The 21,679-nt window shown below is 40.5% G+C and overlaps 3 protein-coding genes across 3 annotated transcripts in view; all 3 read left to right on the forward strand.

Moving 5' to 3' along the window:
• The window catches only part of LOC145442247 (roundabout homolog 2-like), a 296,749-nt gene that overhangs the window by 97,160 nt on the left and 177,910 nt on the right, over positions 1 to 21,679 (forward strand). The gene's annotated exons all lie outside the window — the stretch shown is intronic.
• Positions 203 to 7,994, forward strand: LOC145442272 (uncharacterized). The gene is made up of 5 exons (XM_080320176.1): positions 203 to 3,437; positions 4,637 to 4,692; positions 5,399 to 5,457; positions 5,528 to 5,626; positions 7,091 to 7,994. Exons 1-5 carry the CDS (start codon positions 3,135 to 3,137, stop codon positions 7,306 to 7,308), a joined length of 735 nt encoding a protein of 244 aa, XP_080176302.1. The 5' UTR covers positions 203 to 3,134; the 3' UTR covers positions 7,309 to 7,994.
• Positions 11,686 to 20,635, forward strand: LOC145442276 (deoxycytidylate deaminase-like). The gene is made up of 7 exons (XM_080320181.1): positions 11,686 to 11,766; positions 15,292 to 15,439; positions 15,765 to 15,870; positions 17,213 to 17,348; positions 17,978 to 18,094; positions 19,112 to 19,263; positions 20,150 to 20,635. The coding sequence occupies exons 2-7, from the start codon at positions 15,402 to 15,404 to the stop codon at positions 20,174 to 20,176; spliced, it is 576 nt and encodes a 191-aa protein (XP_080176307.1). The 5' UTR covers positions 11,686 to 11,766; positions 15,292 to 15,401; the 3' UTR covers positions 20,177 to 20,635.

The raw sequence follows: 21,679 nt of genomic DNA on the forward strand, positions 1-21,679 counted from the left end.
CGTGAGAGCAACCAATCATTCAATGACCGTGTGTTTCACTGAGCCTCGATTGTTCTCACATAAATAAAATGACCACAAACGCAGTGATCGAAGCGTACAGGTTACGTTGTCGTAAACTAGTAGTAGTGAAGTATTTTAACAGCATAATATTCATTTCTGTTCTTATACCTTATCCAGACCTTTTGCTTTATTGCAATTAAATTCAAATTTAGTTTATATAATCCTCAACCATTGGCGCAGGCTCGAATTGTATCATATCAATATGTAAATGAGTAATGTATTGCATCTTATCAATTCGTTTCTCAATTTTGGCAGGTAACTATAAACCGAAGCTATGCAACTACTTACGTATAGTCTAACAGTTCTATGTATATGTGAGCGGTACTGCACCTTCTTGCGTGTATAACTCTGTATTCGTTTATCGGTTCAGAATCAATGACCACATCAATCTGTATTTCAGACAGCTAGCAAAATGCGATGACGTAATCATGCCTCATACTTCGAAAAGGCAATTTGACTTGAATTGTGACTTGACTCGTGACTTGACTTGACTTGACTCGACTTGACTCGAGTCACCTCCAAAAATCGAGTGACTTGACTTGACTCGAGTCACTTTCGAAAATCGATTGACTTGACTTGACTCGAGTCAAAATGTGCAATGACTCGTGACTCGAAGGTAGTGACTTGATCCCAACACTGCCGTACGGTACCGCGTAGGCTACCGGTATAAGCTATACCTTTACCAGACCACACCACGTTTGTGTTTTTGTCTAGCAGTGCTTCCTGTTTAAAATAGCGCCAGAATCTGTGGAAAGTGAAGGAAAGTACTATTTTATGAATGTGAAGCATTCAAGATCACCCAAATAGAGTTGTAAAAATGACCAAATGTCCCAAATCACCCGTTTTCTTGTCCACTATTCGGATCTTAAAATATAGTGACCCTATATCAGTGGTGGGCAATTATTTTCCTCCGCGGGCCAAATGAGAATTAGAATATAAGTGGGCGGGACGAGTGAAAAATTTTAGCTATATATTCTACATCGTGTTTTCATTTTATTTCTAAATTACATTGTATTGTTAATAAATGCTGCTCTGTGAATGTGTTGATGTTAGTTAATGAGAAAGTGACGATTAATGGAAAAAATATCCATTTGCCGCCATGATTTAAAACAAGGTTAAACAGGATATATTTTAACTCTCTTTAAACCCCTATCCACGTTCTTCTATTAGGACTCTAAAACTGGTTCTCAAACTTTTTTAGGCACGCCTCCCTTCATGATAGTGAAAGATTTCGCGCCCCCCTTATGAATATCACAAAATATTGAAAAGTGCAACCGGAATGCTAGCAATCCCAATGGATAGTTTGATGGCATAGGAGGTTATGGCTGTTGATTAGAGAATTCTGAAACATCTAAGTCGGGGACAATACACAGGGCAATAACCTTAAGCTAGGTATAAATCGCGCGGAGCACGAAAATAATTTGGAATAAACTTCGGCCTCAATCTGATGCTTTCACGCCCCCGTTTGAGAACCACTGCACCGAAATGTATATGCAATAGTACACAGCGTATTTTCTTGGTCGCTGCTTTCCGAGCAGTTTTCAGCTTAAATAGCTTTAATGTTGAGCGAAGCTTGCAGTTTTTCTGTACTTCGCCCTTCCCTGACCGAGGGTTTCGTGGTTTTGTTAAATGACCAACTTTGTAAACGTATCACGTAACAGTTTGTAACACATATCGTATAATGCGTAATGTGACAATGGCAACGAAAAAGGTTTAAACTAGACAATATGGAAAGAGTGATTTCTTTTGACTTCAATTGCTACTCATGCTTTGCCACATTGCCTTTATTTTGAATCTGGATTACGCATGTGAAGCACGTAAGCAGCGTAATCGTGGCATATTAATGAACAGGCTTCAAGGTAAACGAATTTCCTGTTCAGTTTATACAGCCTATGGTTTTATTCAGTCAAAAACAAGGTTTTATGTTTTAAATTCCAAGCACCCTTTCGTGGGCTGCACAGAATAGCTTCGCGGGCCGCATTTGGCCCGCGGGCCGCACTTTGCCCAGGCCTGCCCTATATAGTTGACCATGCAATAGTCAAAACAGAGACGAGACCATGGCACCGTATATGGAGAATCCTACTAGGCCAGTTCTCTGAACATTCCAAATTTGATCAAACAATCCCGGATGATGTCCAAATAACATCCTCCATGGCGAATATAGAAGGATTCTCCATAAACGGGGATATTCATCTTGTAATTTTGACATCATCCGGGAAGACCGAGATTGTTTGATCGAATATGGAATGTCTCTAGCATTGGCCTAGTTGTCCAATATCGATGTTGAAAAGTGATGCACTCCAAGGATTCTATCCATGCTGCATCCCTATTGGAAGCAATTCTCTATTATACGGGGCTTCTTCATTCTGTAATTCGGATATGACCCGGAATCGTTGTTATCAAATATAAAATGCGTCAGGATTTTCCATAGTGATATAATAATGTCATAAAGTTGCGAGGTAGATTAGTCCTCTTCATCTTTATCGATCATAGTTTTGCCGTTTATGAATTAGACTTACGGTAGGAGTGTAAGTGTAGCGGCCACGCATTTACTTTGAAGTAAGTGTTTACTGGGTTGTGCTCGTGATGCAATATATATCCGCATGAAGTCATAAAATTTCTTTGCGACAAAATTTATCATATAATTATAATCAATTAATGATAACTATGCTAATTATAGAAATCACTTGTGGCTGGATTGTAGCTGCCATGGTCCCTGTTTTGACTAACGCATTGGCCGTTGGTAACTTTGGTGTATTGTAGGCTGGGAATTTGTAGGCCACCCGGCCCCTAGTTGAACAGGATTGAACTCGAAAATGAGCAGTGAACATAATGACTTGGACTCGACACTCGTGCCGTGAAACTGTGACTTGAACTGGAACCTTTGAACCCTGACCTTACTCTGTGGTGGATTGAAAATGACTCGACTTGACTTGAGTCAAAACTATAACAGTATAGAATTGACTTGTCACACGGGACCTCGTGACTTGGTTATAACCTTGGCCATTATATTCCGGAATTCATTGATTTGTATGGGCAGAATTTATTATAAACACACTGTTTGACGGATTGCAATGGATAATAGTTTGGATAACACAGCAACAATGGATAGTTTGGATACTACATCTGCTACGCCAGAACCCGGGAATGTGTTATGGAAAGATTATGAGAAGAACCGAAAATACAATAAGAAATGGGAAATGGAATTCAACTGGGTTAGGAGATTCGAAGAAGGTGTTGACATGGCTTTTTGTAAAGTTTGCAATTGCAAAATTTTGCCGAAAATCAGCAACATAAGAAATCATAATAAAACAAAAAGACATCAGAGGAAAATTTCCTCAGTGTTGGCAGCTGATGTGAACGGAATGGAATTTGACGTAAGTTGGGAATATCTGGTATCTTAGGTATAATTTGCATATCGTATAAATATTATATTGTATACTCGTCGCGGTGGAACCAAAGTAGCTTATGTCCACATTTAAAATTTCGAGATCCCTTTTCAAAGTTATAGAAAATGGAGTTTCTGTAAAATTTTCATTTTTTTCGGTCTTATCTTGACCATGTTTACGTTTAGGTACAGGGATTGGTAATCTTATAGCTGGCGGCCAGAGCGCAAAATTCAATTAAACCGGTTTCAATCGACAGATATTTCCACACTGATTCCGAAAATATAAATTATAATCTGGTCCGGGCACTGGAACCCCCCCCAAATCGCCCTTAAAGTTCGAACTTTCCATTGTTCCGAACAATAGGGGCGCCTGATCTGAATGGTCGATTATCGTCTCGTACTGATTGTGACGCCATTGAGCGTCTTGGGATACACCGAATTCACCATGTGCGATGAGGTGTTTCTGTCTAGACTATGATCATTGACGTTCTGCACTCTCATCAACATTACACACTTCTCGCTTACATAGCTCGATATGCCGAATATAACATTTCAAACGTCCGACATTCGATACCGGATACTGCCCCCCAGTGGGAATAAAATGTCCACCACCACCAATCCAACATTTAATTTAATTAAACATTCACTAATTATTACAATTCCCACGTTTATAATAATTTTTAATGACAAAGTCATCATGGGCTGAATTCACCATGGGCCGAGTGCACTGGTCACCTCACAAGATCTGTCATTTCCACTAACATGCGTAGTTTCGTATTAGGCCTACACGTTTTGCATGCTGGCTGCAATACGACCAATTCATGGTTCCGTTTTGTGGAAACAAAGTACCGAAAGCATAATTTTTATTGATAATAATGTGACTCTTAGTAGAAAGGCGTGTATAATTTCAATTCTCAAAAAATCGTCTCTCACTCCCTGACTCAAATCATTGTGTGCAGACCTAGTTGGAAAAAAGTAAAAACTGATCGAATCATATATATTATATATTCCTTAATGATTCAAACTATGAAACAGCCATGTTTCTTGAAATTTTATGTGACACAACACAAACATGATCGGATGTAGTACGCAAAATGTGGACCATGGAAATTTTCCCAAATACCATACTCAATCAGCAATCACTGTATATATCTGCCGTAATAAAACCATGCTTCATCAATTATCAAGGCGGAAACGTACGGGGACTTGGACTCTACAGTAAACGGAGTAGCTGATGTACTGCAGTAAGTCAAAGTATTTTTTTTATCTTGGCGATGGCACTCTGTATTGATACGTTTCCTAACCTTTGAGTAACTGAGATGCCATTGAGGCCAGGTTTTGACAAAATTCTAGTGGTCTAATTAATGCCAGTAACATAATTTTAATCTAATTTCCAGTTCTTCTGAAAATGCTATAGGAGAACTGTATAGTGTGAAAGGAGCCGAGCTTACTGGACACTGTACAGACATTTCCCATTATCATGTTTATCAGAACGAACTGAACTTTATTCAATCTCAGAGTTTGTAAGAAATTAGTAATTCTAATCTAGTTTGGACGCAAAATATGTAGCTATAATTAAATTTCCGAAGAGCTTCTTGGAGGTACAGAGCTTTAATATACAATTGAATAGTAGGCCTGTATTCATATTGAAATGAACCCGAATATTTTCGGCTGACGCTCGTCAGGGGTAATCGTCAGCAACTATCAAAGAATTGGAAAGAACAATGTATATCAACAATCGTATTACAAAATATGACGTCAATTCTAATTTGGAATAGCGGGAAATTTTCTAGTTATGCAGCTCTGTGAAGTTGACGAGCCACTCTAATCGCTATGTCAAATCGAAGCAAGTACATACTTTGGAGATTTTGTGTATTTCTGTGTGTGAGTCACGTTCCATTAAAATGCGACATTAAGGTTTCAAATTACGGAGCAAGTTGTCTTTTACAGGGCCGCGTCGACCCTGGCATTTGGTCGTGGAAACTCCAAAGCAAACTTGTTGCATAAAGGTAAGGTGGCATAATCTCCAACCTAATGCAGCCTTATTCTTCTGTTTCAAACAGTATTTTCAATTCTTAGGTAATACTGCCCATGGGAGGCGAGGTCCGTACAAAAAGAGACGCCTCAACCTCAGTGGCATTGAAGCAGCATCCAAATTATTCCATCAACCACAGAAAGGTATGTGATTTTCAGTGCTGAGAAGATACGCGAGAGATTCAATTCTGAATTGAGCGTTCTCGTATCGTTTATTAATACGTCATAACTAGGGCGGTTTTTTTTTACCTAAAAAAGGAAAATTTTGACCTAAAAAATCAAAATTTTGACTTTTTTTTACCTAAACAAAACTGAATTTTGACCAAATTTTGACCTGACGTATGCAAATTAGGTGTTTTCCCACATAATGTTAAAATTGTAGGCTACCACTTAATCTTCATTTCTGGTTGGAACTGACTGTCCTAACGAAGTAGTTTGGCCTGAAAAAAACGTTTTTGGCTTAGAAACAGGCAACTTTTTACATGAAAAAAACAATATTTTAACGAATTCTGGCCCTATGAAGAATTCCAGTGGTTACAATATGTATCATGGTAGAATAGAATTAATTAAAAATTTTTGTAGTACAGCAAGAGATACTTTCCTACATTCTTGGGTAGAAAGTGCATGTCCTTACTGAGAAGCTTGCCAAGGACGTTCAACAGCAGCAGTTGTTGACTGACAACACTCAAGTTGTGCGTATACTGCTGGTGACACGCCGTGTTGCTTCATTCTGACAATGTTGTCTACATCACAATTTTTCATCATGCGCTCCTTAATATAAGAATGATGCAATGCCCGAGAAGTCTTGCTTCAGTTGGGATAGTGCGATACGTTGACCATAGCATCATGTCTACCTATTTGTTTTATTTGATCGATTGTGATTTACAACGATCAGACAATTAGCCGTTTACAACGTCTACAAGCTGTAAAATATCAAATGATAAGTTTGCCGACAGTGCAAAATTTATGATACAAACGACATGCAGACGTGAAAAAAATTTCGACTTTATGAAAAATTTTGACAAATTTCAACCTAACGCTACAATTTCGACAAATTTTGACATGTCAGAAAAAACGCCCTAGTCATAACAGTATGGATGACGCGGAAAGTTCAGATATGTAGCCTAACTTTTTGCGGCCACAAAGACTACATTACCAGTTCTACATCACATTAAAGATAATTTTGTATTTTTTCGGCCGTACGTATTTCATAGCACTTAGTGACAATGCAGTGGGTTGATCATGACTTCACAGATATAGCATCTTCACTAAAGTGTGTATTTGGTGAGTATTTGGTTGTATTAAGATCCCAGTCATAAACAAACATATATGTCTACCTATATTTACTAAGCATATCAAAGGATGACTAGGATCTGTGGAGAGAGATAGCATGGTTATCTAGCTTTGTACTACATCTTTCGTTTGCTGCGACACGTCTTTCACTGTGTTGATAAATATATTTTAGTGGCAAGGAGTGTATAGTTTCAGCACTCGAAAAAATCATATCTCACGGCGCGAATCATTAAACTCAATCCCCGATTTGGATTCTAGCATCATTTTGCCCGGCCTCTGATAGCTCAGTGCTGATGAATCCGGTTCCACTTTCAGAGCCGGATTGCGACGAGCTGTTCATGGCAAGCATCACTCTCGAGCTCAAGCAAATCAAGGACATGAGAAAGAGATCAGACGTGAAAATGCAGATCATGAAAATGGTGTCGGAAGCAGTCTACAAAGAGAGAAGAACGGAGGTTCAGATAGAAGTGGAAAGCGAATACATACCGCAAGATCCACATGAACCGGAAGTTATACCGGAAGAACTGTCTTGAACAGTCGATCGTGTGATAACGGGCTATCGATAATACGAAATTGCGTGACGTTCCACGTGATATTGCACACGCAGTTGTGACTTTGAGCTGTTCACATCGACATGGCACAGATAATCCGAGCTGGATGTCCTCAGGGCAACTGCTGATGGATTCTGTTTTAATGCCAGGATAATAAAAGTATTGAAGTTGACAGTTATACTTGTGAGTTGATATTCAATCGTGCACCGTGTAGGCTAAGCATGTTAATGTTAATATCGTTTTAGCAATCATTTGTGGACCTCAGTATTGCTGCATGATATCATTTGTGTTGATGTGAACAAACTACCTTTTAAATGGTATAGTCATATTGAAATTGACTATAATATTTTTTGCTGACACTCGTCAGGGGTAATCGTCAGCAACTAGTAGAGAATTGGAAAGAACATTGTAAATCAACAATCTATCACAAATTATGACTTCACCGACATGAAATGTCGAATGATCTAGACGAAGAGAGTGCTTAAGCTCAATGTACTATTTCTAACTCTTTCTGTAGGCACAGAACTGGTTGGCGTATTTTGATTAAAGTCGACTCGAATTCACCCGAATGAGAGTGCGAACGGCCTCTCCTGACAACACGCAATCAGTCGTCCCGACCATTTTTCGCACAAACAGGATTATCCAACAAAAGTTTGCCAATGGCAGAATTTATGGCCTTAACCTGTTCTGAATCTAGATGAGACAAGGGTGAGCCTTTGACAGAGCGGGGTGCGCACGAATTCCCTGCTAGCTGCTGACGATTACCCCCGACGAGTGTCGGCTGAAAATATTCGGGTTGATTTCATATTGAATATACTATTCAATCGCATTTTGAAGTTCTTCTTTACCTATAAGAAGCTCTTCAGACTGCATTTTGGAGCTCAGCTGTCCTGCGGGCCGAATTTGCTACTATTTAGAGTGCTCGGTCGTCAAAATGCTTTGAATGGAGCCCGATCCATACTGGATTTTCGAACCTTCACCGATAACCCCAATTTATTAAGCCAATGAAAGATTTGGCATCTAGCTAAACTTGTGAGCATATATTTGAACAGCTTTACGGCTATCGCTATGACTCCTTACCATGCTATGACGTCACAAAAATGACTGATATTTTCACCTCGAATTGCCGATAACGATATATCTTTTGAAATGTGATATAGACTCGTTAGTCAACAGTCCAAAAATGAACGGAATGCCATACATGGAACATACGATGCCATTGGGCACTTTTAAAGACATTTTCTTATCGTTGGTGAGCAAGCGTTGTGATCATTGCGCCACGCCATCGTTATTTTGGTCTGAATAAATACTTTTTTGTAAGGAACTTGGGCGGTTGTTTCAAGCGGCTTACTATGCGCACCGAGTAGTCATGTTATGAATAGGTATCGGGATACCTTTTATAGATTTATTTTTCAAGTTTGAATGAATTTCGTCATTGATATTAGTAGTTTCACATATTATCAACTATTTATCCTTTCTCTGCAGGGATGAGCGGATTTGAAATTTCAATGTCCTAATCCAATTCAAATCCGAAGCTGCAAGTCTAATCCAGTACTTTTGTATATCTTAATCCGATATCAACTTACAAAGCCTACATCTTATGCATATAATTTTGTAAAACGCATAATCAGCGTCAAAGTACATGAAGTCTGACGGGACGAAAAACTGCGTCGCCATTCGCCGCAGGATATCAATCTCCCCGAAAATCGGTTAATCCAATCCAAATCCGACAAATTTTCACAAATCCTAATCCATTCTCAATTGCTCATCCCTGTTTCTCAGCCCCTGAAACCAGAATAGAGCCGATGGGGATAGAGGGTGTATTTTCGAAAATTTAGAGCAGGGGTCACCGACACGGGGGCCGCATGCGAAGTCATTTTGGCGTTCCGCGGCCTGATTTGGAACGAGGAACGCTTAGTAATGCATTTTAAAATTCTTGAATTGATTTCTGTTTATAAGTATTGTTTTTGTTGTACAAAATGAGTTGAGCCCAACAACAAATCAATAATCATCTGATTATATTTTCATCTGCCTAACATACAATGCGATGTAATGAACAGGTAGGATGGCGGAATGACCAGTTGCAGTCTCTTGATCTGGCATCAAGTTCGGGCTAATGCCGATGTCACAAGTCTTTTTGGTGTTAATCTTTTATCCGTCAGTCCTATTTTAGTCGCACCAAATTGCTCTTGTCCTTCTTTTCGTTCTTCATCGAAGTGAGAACAGCGGCTTGAACGTGACTTTGAGCCCGGGTCTGGTCAAGTAAAGCCGACGCTCACCAGTACGCTATCTCCCGTATCCCTTACTGGCTGAACCAGTTTCGCCGATAGTAATAGCATTTCATCGAGAAATAATTAGCTGATGTCGATGGGCATATTGCCTTGACATGCAATGGCTAGTCAATGCCAAGACCGACACGTGGTCATGGATTCCCCAAGCTTTACAGGGATATATAGTTTTCGCGAAATACCGTGTCAAGCTAACCATAGTATCGACTCCTTAGTCGCTGAAAATTGTTGTCTGCTATTGTGCGCACTGCGCAGCTATGGGTTCGAAATAAAATGAAAATGATGACGATGATACTTTGCTGTATATGTATTCTATTAATTTGAAGAGCTTCTTGGAGGTACAGAACTTCAATATACAATTGCATAGTATATTCATATCGAAATGAACCCGAATATTTTCGGCGGTCACTCGTCAGGGGTAATCGTCAGTAACTAGTGGAGAATTGGAAAGAACATTGTATATCAACAATCGTATCACAAAATATGACGTCACCAGCATGAAATCTCGATGCTGGGAGTAACTACATACTCAAATGTGTTGGGGCTGCGGGGTGACGTGAGGTACCAGTCGTTTGCAACTGAGGTGAATACGAGGTTGCAATAAGAAGATCCTTGTCCAACAGGGATACTCGACGGGTTGCCGTCAGCGGGCCGAGGAGTGCCGCTGGTGATGCCCGATTGGTAGATCTAGCTAGAATATGGCTGTGGAAGGAGACCCTGAGATGTCATCAGACCTCCTTCGAGTGGGGTGGCAGGACACAGTCGTAACGCAAGTCCAGGCCCACTGCGGGCCTCACCCAGCGCTTAGCAAGCTTCATGAAATCGCAGGTGGCCCAATCGGCATCCACTTCCTGCCCGCGTCCACACTCCGATGACCTCCATATTTCCGGCCGAGCCGACATCGTGACACCTTAATGTATCTTACAAGCGGGGTCACGTTCGTTTCCCCTATCGGGTTTTACTTTAGATCTTATTCTGTTGCCACCAGGGACTAATTCTTCTTCAGACAAGGCTGATAAACTTGCTAATAAACCAATGATGATGATGATGATGAGATGCCATTGCTGGCCCGATATATTTGATACCGCAGCCCATCGTTTTCTGACGTGAATATGGCCAGGTAGGCCTATATAGAAATACTTAATTCGCGCTTTTGTTTGTGTGGATTACTATTTTGAATCCAATTCCCCAGTGGATCTCGATGAAATTTGGTACGAATGGAGGTCAATTGTTGATACATCTTGTGTTGGGGTAAAAGGTCAGCTGCAAAATCGTTTCCGCAGATATTTGAATCCGGATAAGCGTACGGAAACTCGTGATTTCAGTTTCGAAGGGGTAGTTTGGACGCTATCTCCCTGGCGTGCTGGTACCAATTTACCAATAGAACCATGTACAGGTACACTGTCCAGGGTAATAACCAGGGATATATAGAACTATATATCCCTGGTAATAACTAATAAAATGTGAAAACATGATTGTGGTCGCTCGTGTTGTGGCTTTAGGCTCAGGTGGGTGTTTATTTTCGGAGACTGCTAGAAGCAGTGGTGGCCTTACGAACGGGGGGGGGGACTTGGCGAGACTTACTGGGGGCCCCCTATAAGTATCTAGCCGTAACTTATGGGGGGCTCCGCCCCCCAGACCCCCCTTTTCCGCGGTATGGTTTAGCTGCTGGATTCGGCTATGTCTATTATTGCATGTGTCTAAGGATGGACTACATCAAGACTAAGTAATTCTACCGCATGCAGAGACGTGATGATCATCGGGATACGGGACCTTTCTAACAAATGCAGAGATTTGATGATGATTGACACATCCGTACGGAATCATATTCTTGCTTGGTACACGGATTTCCATGTTTATTCGTTATTATCCTTAAAAAAAGCGCATAATACGAATGGGGGGCCCCTTCGACCAGGGGGGCGGGCGACCGCCCACCTCGCCCACCCCAAAAGTCACCACTGACTGGAAGCGATTTCGACTCCTTCCTATATTTCATTGTATCGCAATCTTGTGGTGAACTAATACTGGAATCGATGATCTTAGCGCGCTTGCCGAACATAATACTTTATTTGTCATGGCTGACTTCACTCTGGTCTGGTGCTGAACGTGAATTGTGGTCCGCGGGAAGCTTATAAAACCCGCAACTCATATAGTAATATTCGGGCATCCCTAAAAGACGGAAAAGCGGAAACAGCGGAAACAGCGGAAAACGAACCCTAAAACGCGGAAACAACGGAAACAGCGGAAACAATAAAAAATGCCGATTCCTAAAAGACGGAAAGACGGAGATAGCGGAAAACTTAACCATCGATTAAATAGCGGACTTTGATACTGACATAATCTGCTTGCTGCGGAATCCAAATCAGCGGAAAACGGAGTGTAGCCTGAGCAGCGGAAACAGCGGAAAAGTTAACCATACCAGTTTGAGGCGAATATGACTTTGATACTGACATAATCTGCTGGGTATACGGAATCCAAATAAGCGCAAAACGGAGCGTAGCCGAAGCAGCGGAAAATTTAACCATACCAGTTTGTGGCGAATATGACGGAAAATTGACCATCGATTACATAGCGGGCTTTGATACTGACATAATCGGCTCGCTGCGGAATCTAAATCAGCGGAAAACGGAGTGTAGCCTGAGCAGCGGAAACGGCGGAAAAGTTAACCATACCAGTTTGAGGCGAATATGACGAAAAATTTGACCATCGATTACATAGCGGACTTTGATACTGACATAATCTGCTGGCTACGGAATCCAAATAAGCGGAAAACGGAGTGTAGCCTGAGCAGCGGAAACAGCGGAAAAGTTAACCATACCAGTTTGAGGCGAATATGACTTTGATACTGACATAATCTGCTGGGTATACGGAATCCAAATAAGCGCAAAACGGAGCGTAGCCGAAGCAGCGGAAAATTTAACCATACCAGTTTGTGGCGAATATGACGGAAAATTGACCATCGATTACATAGCGGGCTTTGATACTGACATAATCGGCTTGCTGCGGAATCCAAATCAGCGGAAAACGGAGTGTAGCCTGAGCAGCGGAAACAGCGGAAAAGTTAACCATACCAGTTTGAGGCGAATATGACTTTGATACTGACATAATCTGCTGGGTATACGGAATCCAAATAAGCGCAAAACGGAGCGTAGCCGAAGCAGCGGAAAATTTAACCATACCAGTTTGTGGCGAATATGACGGAAAATTGACCATCGATTACATAGCGGGCTTTGATACTGACATAATCGGCTCGCTGCGGAATCTAAATCAGCGGAAAACGGAGTGTAGCCTGAGCAGCGGAAACGGCGGAAAAGTTAACCATACCAGTTTGAGGCGAATATGACGAAAAATTTGACCATCGATTACATAGCGGACTTTGATACTGACATAATCTGCTGGCTACGGAATCCAAATAAGCGGAAAACGGAGTGTAGCCTGAGCAGCGGAAACAGCGGAAAAGTTAACCATACCAGTTTGAGGCGAATATGACTTTGATACTGACATAATCTGCTGGGTATACGGAATCCAAATAAGCGCAAAACGGAGCGTAGCCGAAGCAGCGGAAAATTTAACCATACCAGTTTGTGGCGAATATGACGGAAAATTGACCATCGATTACATAGCGGGCTTTGATACTGACATAATCGGCTTGCTGCGGAATCCAAATCAGCGGAAAACGGAGTGTAGCCTGAGCAGCGGAAACAGCGGAAAAGTTAACCATACCAGTTTGAGGCGAATATGACGAAAAATTTGACCATCGATTACATAGCGGACTTTGATACTGACATAATCTGCTGGCTACGGAATCCAAATAAGCGCAAAACGGAGCGTAACCAAAGCAGCGGAAAATTTAACCATACCAGTTTGTGGCGAATATGACGGAAAATTTGACCATCGATTACATAGCGGGCTTTGATACTAACATAATCAGCTCGCTGCGGAATCTAAATCAGCGGAAAACGGAGTGTAGCCAAAGCAGCGGAAACAGCGGAAAAGTTAACCATACCAGTTTGAGGCAAATTTGACGGAAGATTGACCATCGATGTGACTGAATTTTTAACATGGATGAAGTGCACAGTGCACACTTGTCGCACCCCTGCCTGTTTATCATAAGCAGAGGTGGTCAAAGTAATCATCGTCGCTACTCAAGTAGAAGTAGAAGTAACACCGGAATTTCCACTCAAGTAGAAGTAGGAGTGGTGGTTCACAAGTAATTAAGTAAGTAGGTTTTCTAGGCTTATTTTTGCCTACAAAACTGAAAACTGTCAAGTAGAGGTAGACGTAGTCTAAAATCATAACTACTTAAAAAGTAGTGTGAGTAGGCAAAATCTACTTCAAGTAATTCAAAAAGTAGAAGTACTTCGTTACTGACCACCTCTGAATTCATAAGTGCCTGAAAAAAGGTGTAATCACTGATAATTCACCCGAAATGCCAATGCTTGGGGTGTGTTTTTGATGGTATGGTGGGGTGTATTAGGCTTATTCACACCGACTGGGATGGGTGCAAATAATAATTCTAGTACTCAAAAGGTGTGATGGCTTGAAATACGCCCTGCGCTATGGAGTAAATTGCAAAAACACACCATTTTCGTTTACAGTGTGTGATGCTGTGAAGCGATGCTGTTTATTTGGTAGAGATTGAATTACACTTTCTAATAGATGCGAAGTTATTGTTATTCATTATTCCAAGTGGACCCAGATAAGCATGTCAGCGAGGTATGAGCAGCGAGGTATTCCACAACAAGCAGATTATGTCAGTATCATTTGCCTCAAACTCGCATGGTTAACTTTTCCGCTGTTTCCGCTGCTTCGGCTACGTTCTGTTTTCCGCTGATTTAGATTCCGCAGCCAGCAGATTATGTCAGTATTAAAGTCCTCTCTTTAATCGATGGTCAATCTTCCGTCAAATTTGCCTCAAACTCGTATGGTTAACTTTTCCACTGTTTCCGCTGCTTCGGCTACGTTCTGTTTTCCGCTGATTGAGATTCCACAACAAGCAGATTATGCCAGTATCAATTGCCTCAAACTCGTATGGCTAACTTTTCCGCTGTTTCCGCTGCTTCGGCTACGTTCTGTTTTCCGCTGATTTAGATTCCGCAGCCAGCAGATTATGTCAGTATTAAAGTCCTCTCTTTAATCGATGGTCAATGTTCCGTCAAATTTGCCTCAAACTCGTATGGTTAACTTTTCCGCTGTTTCCGCTGCTTCGGCTACGTTCTGTTTTCCGCTGATTTAGGTTCCACAACAAGCAGATAATGCCAGCATCATTTGCCTCAAACTCGTATGATTAACTTTTCCGCTGTTTCCGCTGCTTCGGCTACGTTCTGTTTTCCGCTGATTTAGATTCCGCAGCCAGCAGATTATGTCAGTATTAAAGTCTCTCTTTATATTCGATGGTCAATCTTCCGTCAAATTTGCCTCAAACTCGTATGGTTAACTTTTCCGCTGTTTCGGCTACGCTCCGTTTTCGGCTAATTTAGATTCCGCAGCGAACAGATTATGTCAGTATCAAAGTCCGCTATTTAATCGATGGTTAAGTTTTCCGCTCTTTCCGTCTTTTAGGAATCAGCGTTTTTTTATTGTTTCCGCTGTTTCCGTTATTTCCGCGTTTTAGGGTTCGTTTTCCGCAGTTTCCGCTGTTTCCGTTTTTCCGCTTTTCCGTCTTTTAGGGATGCCCGTAATATTCCAGGTTTTTCGCATGGACAATAGTCATTGAGTTGACTTGGAAATAAAGCTACCTTTGCAGAAAGCTTTTTTTCACAACAGCTCTCTTACGGTAGTTCAGATATGGCAGAGAATGGAGATGCCGCTGCAGATCTTGCCAAGTGAGTTTGCCATTTTTCTCACAAAAGTTTTCCTTTTTGAACGAATAATTGGCAAAACCGAGGTCTCTATGAATAATAATATGTATATATGTCAATGTAATAACTGTCTTAGAGACCAGCTGACCTAATGACGTTCAGTAGCAGCAGGCAGCAGCCGTATCTGTATCGCTGGACGCTGGCCACCATTTGGCAAAATAATTTTCTCTTACTCTTATTAGAAATAAACTTATGTCGCTCAGTCTCCCATGACTGAAGACAATTATAGCTAAAAATTTATGTCTGATTTTATTTGCGACCTGTAAAGCTATTTATTTCCCTTTTACAGTGATTCTCACTTGAACGAGAGAAGACAAGACCATATCTCATGGGAGGATTATTTCATGGCTGTGGCTTTCCTCTCTGCTCAACGAAGTAAAGATCCTAGTACTCAGGTTGTTATACTCACGTGAAGGTAGCTAAAATGACTGGCTATCGTCCAGACCGGAATCGGTGGTCGTTTTGTTCAATAAATTTCACTGACAAAAGGATTTGTTGTATAGAATAATTGGGTTTTTCTACGTCATGTTTTCCGTTTTGAGGCAAAACTAGGTCTAGAATACTTACTTGGAAATTCTTACTTTTGCTTGAGTAGAAATTTACGTCTACTTTGACTTGAGTACCAACGATGACTACTTTGACCAATATTGCTCAGGAAAGCTGCAATTGGTTACAAGTAAAATTTTTCAAGTAGGCCTACTGATAAATCATACCATTGGCATTGATACTAAATTATCATAAATACTAGGAGATGCCCAAATCAGGAGACTTTTACAAACTACTGGATTTAAAAAACTACAACTACTGGTACTCACTGTTCAAAACTTGCAACTAGAACTACTCAAAAAGCCAGTAGTTAGTTGACCCTCAATTTTCTAGATCAGTGGTTCTTAACCTTTTTGTCTTGGCGGACCACTTTTGGACTGTCACGAACCCCTGCGGCCCCCTCAAGTTTTCGTCTAAAATTAGCTCAATTAACGTGCAACATCATCTGTCTTGTGCAAATATTAACTGTAGGCTTGTTAGAAACAGCCACAAAATGACTTTTCGTGAAAATAACATCATACTATATGTAGAAATTGGGTATATTTCGAAGCGAATTTTGCAGCTGTATTCATTGTCTTGAAAATGCCGAAAATATTTCCACAAAAATAGGCGCCGATGAATGTAATATTAACACGTAACGCTTCCGGCGACACCTTTTGCTGTGATCGCAACATATATGGCACCAAAATTGAGAAGGAGAGTTGTTATTGAACATGTGCCGTCCAGCCTAGTCAATTCTATCTAGCATCTCATCTTGATGTTATTCTGGAATAGTGTTCATCACAGTAGAAAAAGGATTTCGTGGCCACGTTTCAATCTATTCATTGAGGCGGATTAGGAAAAAAATTCAGAAGTTTCTATATCAAACGACCCCAGCTATACGTCTCTTAACAGTAATATTTCTGTATCAATAGGTTATTGGGAACTTGGCAATTAAAATGAGTTTGCACTGTAGGATATTTTATTTCAGACGACCGTTCTAATGATGTGAGTGCTGAAGTTTTAGCAATTATGAAGCGAAACTGTATCATGCTTTCGCTAATTTAAAAATATTACAAATTAGGTTATCAATCATTTTACAAAAGGGTTTCCCGGACCCCCGGTTGAGAACCACTGTTCTAGATTGATAGTTTTTACAACTCTGCCAATCGGTCCTGATGCTGAACAGATGTGTTTGACCAATTTTTCCAGGTTGGCGCATGTATTGTGAATGACGAGAAGAAAATTGTCGGGATTGGATATAATGGAATGCCGAATGGCTGCGATGATGATCTCTTGCCTTGGAGACGTACCGCGGACGATATCCTAGAGACAAAATATCCTTATGGTATGCTATAAATAGATAATTTGGTATTTCTTCGACCATACCTATTTTAGTGCAATTTTCGACAATCGATGAGCACTGTGGGTTGGTCACAACTTCACAGATATGTAAATTATGTCATTTCCGCTGACATGCGTAGCTTTGTAGTAGGCCTACATTAGGGGTTTTCAAAAATGACCTTTTTTCTCAAATTGTACTGGCTACTTGATAAAATTTTTAAGTTACCTAATTTAAGCCTGCACACCAAATTTGGTTCAATTCCAGCCAGTAGCCGCATTGCTACAGGAGTAGAAAGTTTGTATTTAATATATAAAAATAAATGAACAAAAATTTCAAAATTTTTTGTTCTGAAAGTGTTAGGTTGTCTACAGAAACGATGTTCACCAAATTTGGTTCAATTCCAACCAGTGGAGTTATTGCCGTCGAAAAATTTGGAATATCAATAAAATAGTATTTACGGTGGCCAATTCTTTAATTATTTATCATTGGTGTGCCCACCGTAAATACTATTTTATTCAAATCCAAAGTCGTAACAATTAACAGTCTCGTATCAGCCTAGTCATATTGGACATCCACCTAATTCCTGTAAAGAACCTTTAATATAGTTTTTACATCGAAATGTTCATTTACAGTTTGTCATGCCGAGATGAATGCGATACTGAATAAAAATGCGGCTTCCGTGAAGGGATGTTCGATTTATGTTGCTTTATTTCCTTGCAACGAGTGTTCGAAGCTCATCATTCAGTCTGGTAAGTCGAGTTTGTAAAACAACGAGTTTATACGTCTGGCCTATTGGTACACAACCTTTCCTAACCCGTGGAACACTTAAGCCAATCTGCACACCTTTGTGGAAACCCATATTTCAAGTATCTAATATATTACTATAGAGGACTGGCGCGCAAAATGAAGCGCGAGAAGGAGGAAAAAATGGGGTTGACAGTAAAATTAGAATTTTTTTTTCAAGTTTTCAATAATAAATTCAAAATTTTCGAAGTCCTGTGCATTAACATCTACACCAGTTGGAATCGAGCCAAATTCAGCGTATTTTTTGGCAAACTAACAGTTTGATCAGTGAATCCTTGGAGTAAGGAAAATAAGTTACTTTTAAACAACCCTGATGTGTATTGTCCACTCCAGGCATGACATTGCCATTTCATATTGATGCAGAATAAACTGATTTTCAGGGTTGTAACCAAGTCACGAGGTTCCGAGTCACAAGTCAATTTCACATTTACTGTTTTGACTCGAGTCATTTTCAATTCACCACCGAGTCCAAGTTAGCGAGCAAAGGGTCGAGTCCGAGTCATGGTATTATGACTCGAGTCAAAGTCATTGTGTTGACTGGTCAGTTTCCAGTTAAAGTCTTGCTAAACCCACTTTTTATTACACTGTTTAATGATATCGAATGGTTCGCATTGATTTTTCTCACTTTCAGCAGTTTCTGGTCGCAATTTCAAGTACCAGTACCGTTAGACGAAATCCCGATAGTGTGGTTACTTTACTATACTTCGAAATTGCAGTGAAATGTCGGTCTTGGCTGTCTGAGTCTCGAGTCACATGACTTGGTTCGAGTCATGCGCAATGACTCGAGTCCAAGTCGAGTCAATACACAGATTGAGTCGAGTCGAGTCATTTCCGTATTTTGACAAAATGACTCGAGTCAAATCGAGTCATCAGAATATCGTGACTCGAGTCGAGTCATGACTGCATCATTACAACCCTGCTGATTTTGTAATCAATGTTACGTTGTGTCTTTGCGCATTCAGGCATTGTCAAAGTCATCTACATGTCCGACAAACATCGCGACAAGCCTGGAATGATAGCGTCGCGAAAGCTTCTCGACTTGGCCAACGTGGAATGCGTGAAGCACGAACCGAAACAAAGAAAATTCGTTATTGACTTTGACAGCATGAGACAGGTAGCGAGTCATGTACCGAACAGTTCTGCGATTTTAGTTAATTACGACTGAGTGGAAATATCCTGCAGAGCGCATTTTAAGCAAAAATTCATCTACTGACATAGAATATAAAGTTTCATATATTGTTAGATTTATTAATCAATATATATTTAATTGGATTTTAGATGTTTGATGGGTATTAGGTAATATATATTTTAATATTGTAATTATAGACTTATAATCCAGATTGCATGTAGTTTTCTATGACGTCATCATGTGCGAACTCATAATTGGTTTGGTTACTGATGCAAAGAGTTCGTTTTTGGTGGAATTATTTCACAAATTGCTTTATTTTCTGTTTAAATTATGCTATCTGCACCATAATCATTAATCAAATATGCCAGGATAACCGAGTCGCAAGTCAACTTGACTTCCAGTTTTGACTGAAATCAAGTCGAGTCATTTTAATTTCACCGCTGAGTCAAAGTCAGGGAACAATGGGTCAAGTTTGATTCATAACGTTAAGACTCGAATCCGAGTCCAAGTCATGGTGTTCTCTGTTCAGTATCCAGTGCAAGTCATGTTCAACGCACTTTTGGGGAACTCTCGCGCGATATCGAAGGTCTCGAATTCATAATATGCTCATTTTCCCACTACGAAAATGTTTACTCAAATGGATAAAAGACAGTTTCTGAGCCAAATTTTTTAATTACTGGTCCTGATACACGAGACTTGAATTAGTCTTGTACAATATGTCAACTTCGAGTTTAGTCAAGTCAACGAAAAATTTCGACTCTAGTCATTACAACCCTGCAATAGATGACCTGTTTTATTTTTAGTCTCTTGTTTCGTTTATAACACTTGCTTGCTAACGTATTCTAAGCATGGTTTTATTATCTCCTTTTAGTACCAATCTCCCACTCCCAGCTTATGACGTTACGGATGCCAAGAGTAATGTTGGTGGGTCCATCAATTTCACACTGCCAATGTCAATGAAGAAGTAATTGGGGTTGGTACCCCTTCTCCATCGAAGACAGACTATTTGAAAAGCGATGTCGATTAGTTTTATCCGAGTTTTTTTTAACCAATCATTTTCAATACATTGCATATGCTTCAGATTGCAGTCCTGAGTGCCTTAATCAATCATTGTCGTATGTACCTTGCGAAATCTGCATGTTGTTTTTATTTTGGATTCCGGGTGATGGGTGACCTCGTGTATCGAATTATACTAGTGGTGAGATGGCTGGTCGTATTCTGCTTAGGTTAGCGCATTACCTATGTACCGCACATGGAATTTGAGGCTGAAAAGAGTAGCACGCGTTCGGTTTGAATTTCTTCTCAAGGTGATCTTATATGACTTTAATTGTGTTTAAATACAAAATACGGAAAGCTGTGGAGTTTTTGCTATTGCAGGATAGCTGAGGCAGATGGAAAGAACCAAAAATGCGGGAATATTATCCCGTTCTCTGGTAAGTGCTAAGGTCGTGTCCTAGGAATCACAGATTATGCTTCATGTTGATGGGTGTTTTGCGCACCTCGCTGCAATAGTAGAATGTCGGGCCATCACTTTGAAATTCAGTTACAGAAGTATAGTCCCGTATTGAAGTTACAGGCCGTGGTGTAGCCTAGCCAAAGCTAATCGCAGCCCTAACCTGTTTTTGCTCAGAGGTGGTCAAAGTAGTGATCATTGATGCAGCACCGTAACTGCCGCACCCCAAACCCCCCAATTGGGGGGGGGGCGGGCGAGGTCAAAGGGGCCCCAAATTATTTCGTGAATTAGCATAAATTATAGAGTAATATTTTGAAAATTTAGGCAACTTTTTCAAAAATTTTTCGCGCTTTCAAGCTGCCAAATATCTTGATTTTGGGGTACTCTTCTCCCAAGAAAAAATACACAAGATTTATAGAAATTGGCATATCGGCGTTGGCCATTACCGCGCCACGACGCATCAAGACACAAAGTTTTAGGCCACCTAACATGCGACTCCAAGAAGTGCGCCATAACGATCGGCAGCGAGAAAACCTTCGCCGACAAGGACTGCCCTTATGCTGACCGAAAACTTCGTTATATATACAAAATAGTGTATTTTACAATCTGAACGACAAATGCCATCCCGAAAAGAAAGATTATTATGCCAGTGAAGAAATACCAATTTCAAATCGTGTGCGTCTTTTAGTTTGGTAGCCTACGCTCAAACTGGAGGTCACGAAATAACATCATGTTACGGAGTCGTACCAACGGGCCCTACAGTTTCCAAGACACCTACACACTCAGCTCTACCTGTAAATCTGATTACGTGAGCAGAGAGGACACGAAATTGATAACAATAGCCTATATATGCAATTCCCTATCTTATTGACCGATTTTATCATGAATTATCGAAAATATTCGCGATTCGCGATGGCTCACCAGACAGTTGATGCTCAAGTGGAAGTA

Source organism: Botryllus schlosseri, chromosome 7 (genome assembly GCF_051294905.1).
Source record: "Botryllus schlosseri isolate E-star chromosome 7, Bs_hap1, whole genome shotgun sequence".
NCBI lineage: Eukaryota > Metazoa > Chordata > Ascidiacea > Stolidobranchia > Styelidae > Botryllus > Botryllus schlosseri.

Coding starts and splice junctions, on each gene's coding strand:
- LOC145442272 (XM_080320176.1), top strand. CDS start 3,135: ATGGATAATAGTTTGGATAACACAGCAACAATGGATAGTTTGGATACT. Junction 3,438..4,636: donor TGAACGGAATGGAATTTGAC/GTAAGTTGGGAA, acceptor TCAATTATCAAG/GCGGAAACGTACGGGGACTT. Junction 5,627..7,090: donor ATTCCATCAACCACAGAAAG/GTATGTGATTTT, acceptor TTCCACTTTCAG/AGCCGGATTGCGACGAGCTG.
- LOC145442276 (XM_080320181.1), top strand. CDS start 15,402: ATGGCAGAGAATGGAGATGCCGCTGCAGATCTTGCCAA. Junction 15,440..15,764: donor GCCGCTGCAGATCTTGCCAA/GTGAGTTTGCCA, acceptor TCCCTTTTACAG/TGATTCTCACTTGAACGAGA. Junction 17,349..17,977: donor AGAGACAAAATATCCTTATG/GTATGCTATAAA, acceptor GTTCATTTACAG/TTTGTCATGCCGAGATGAAT.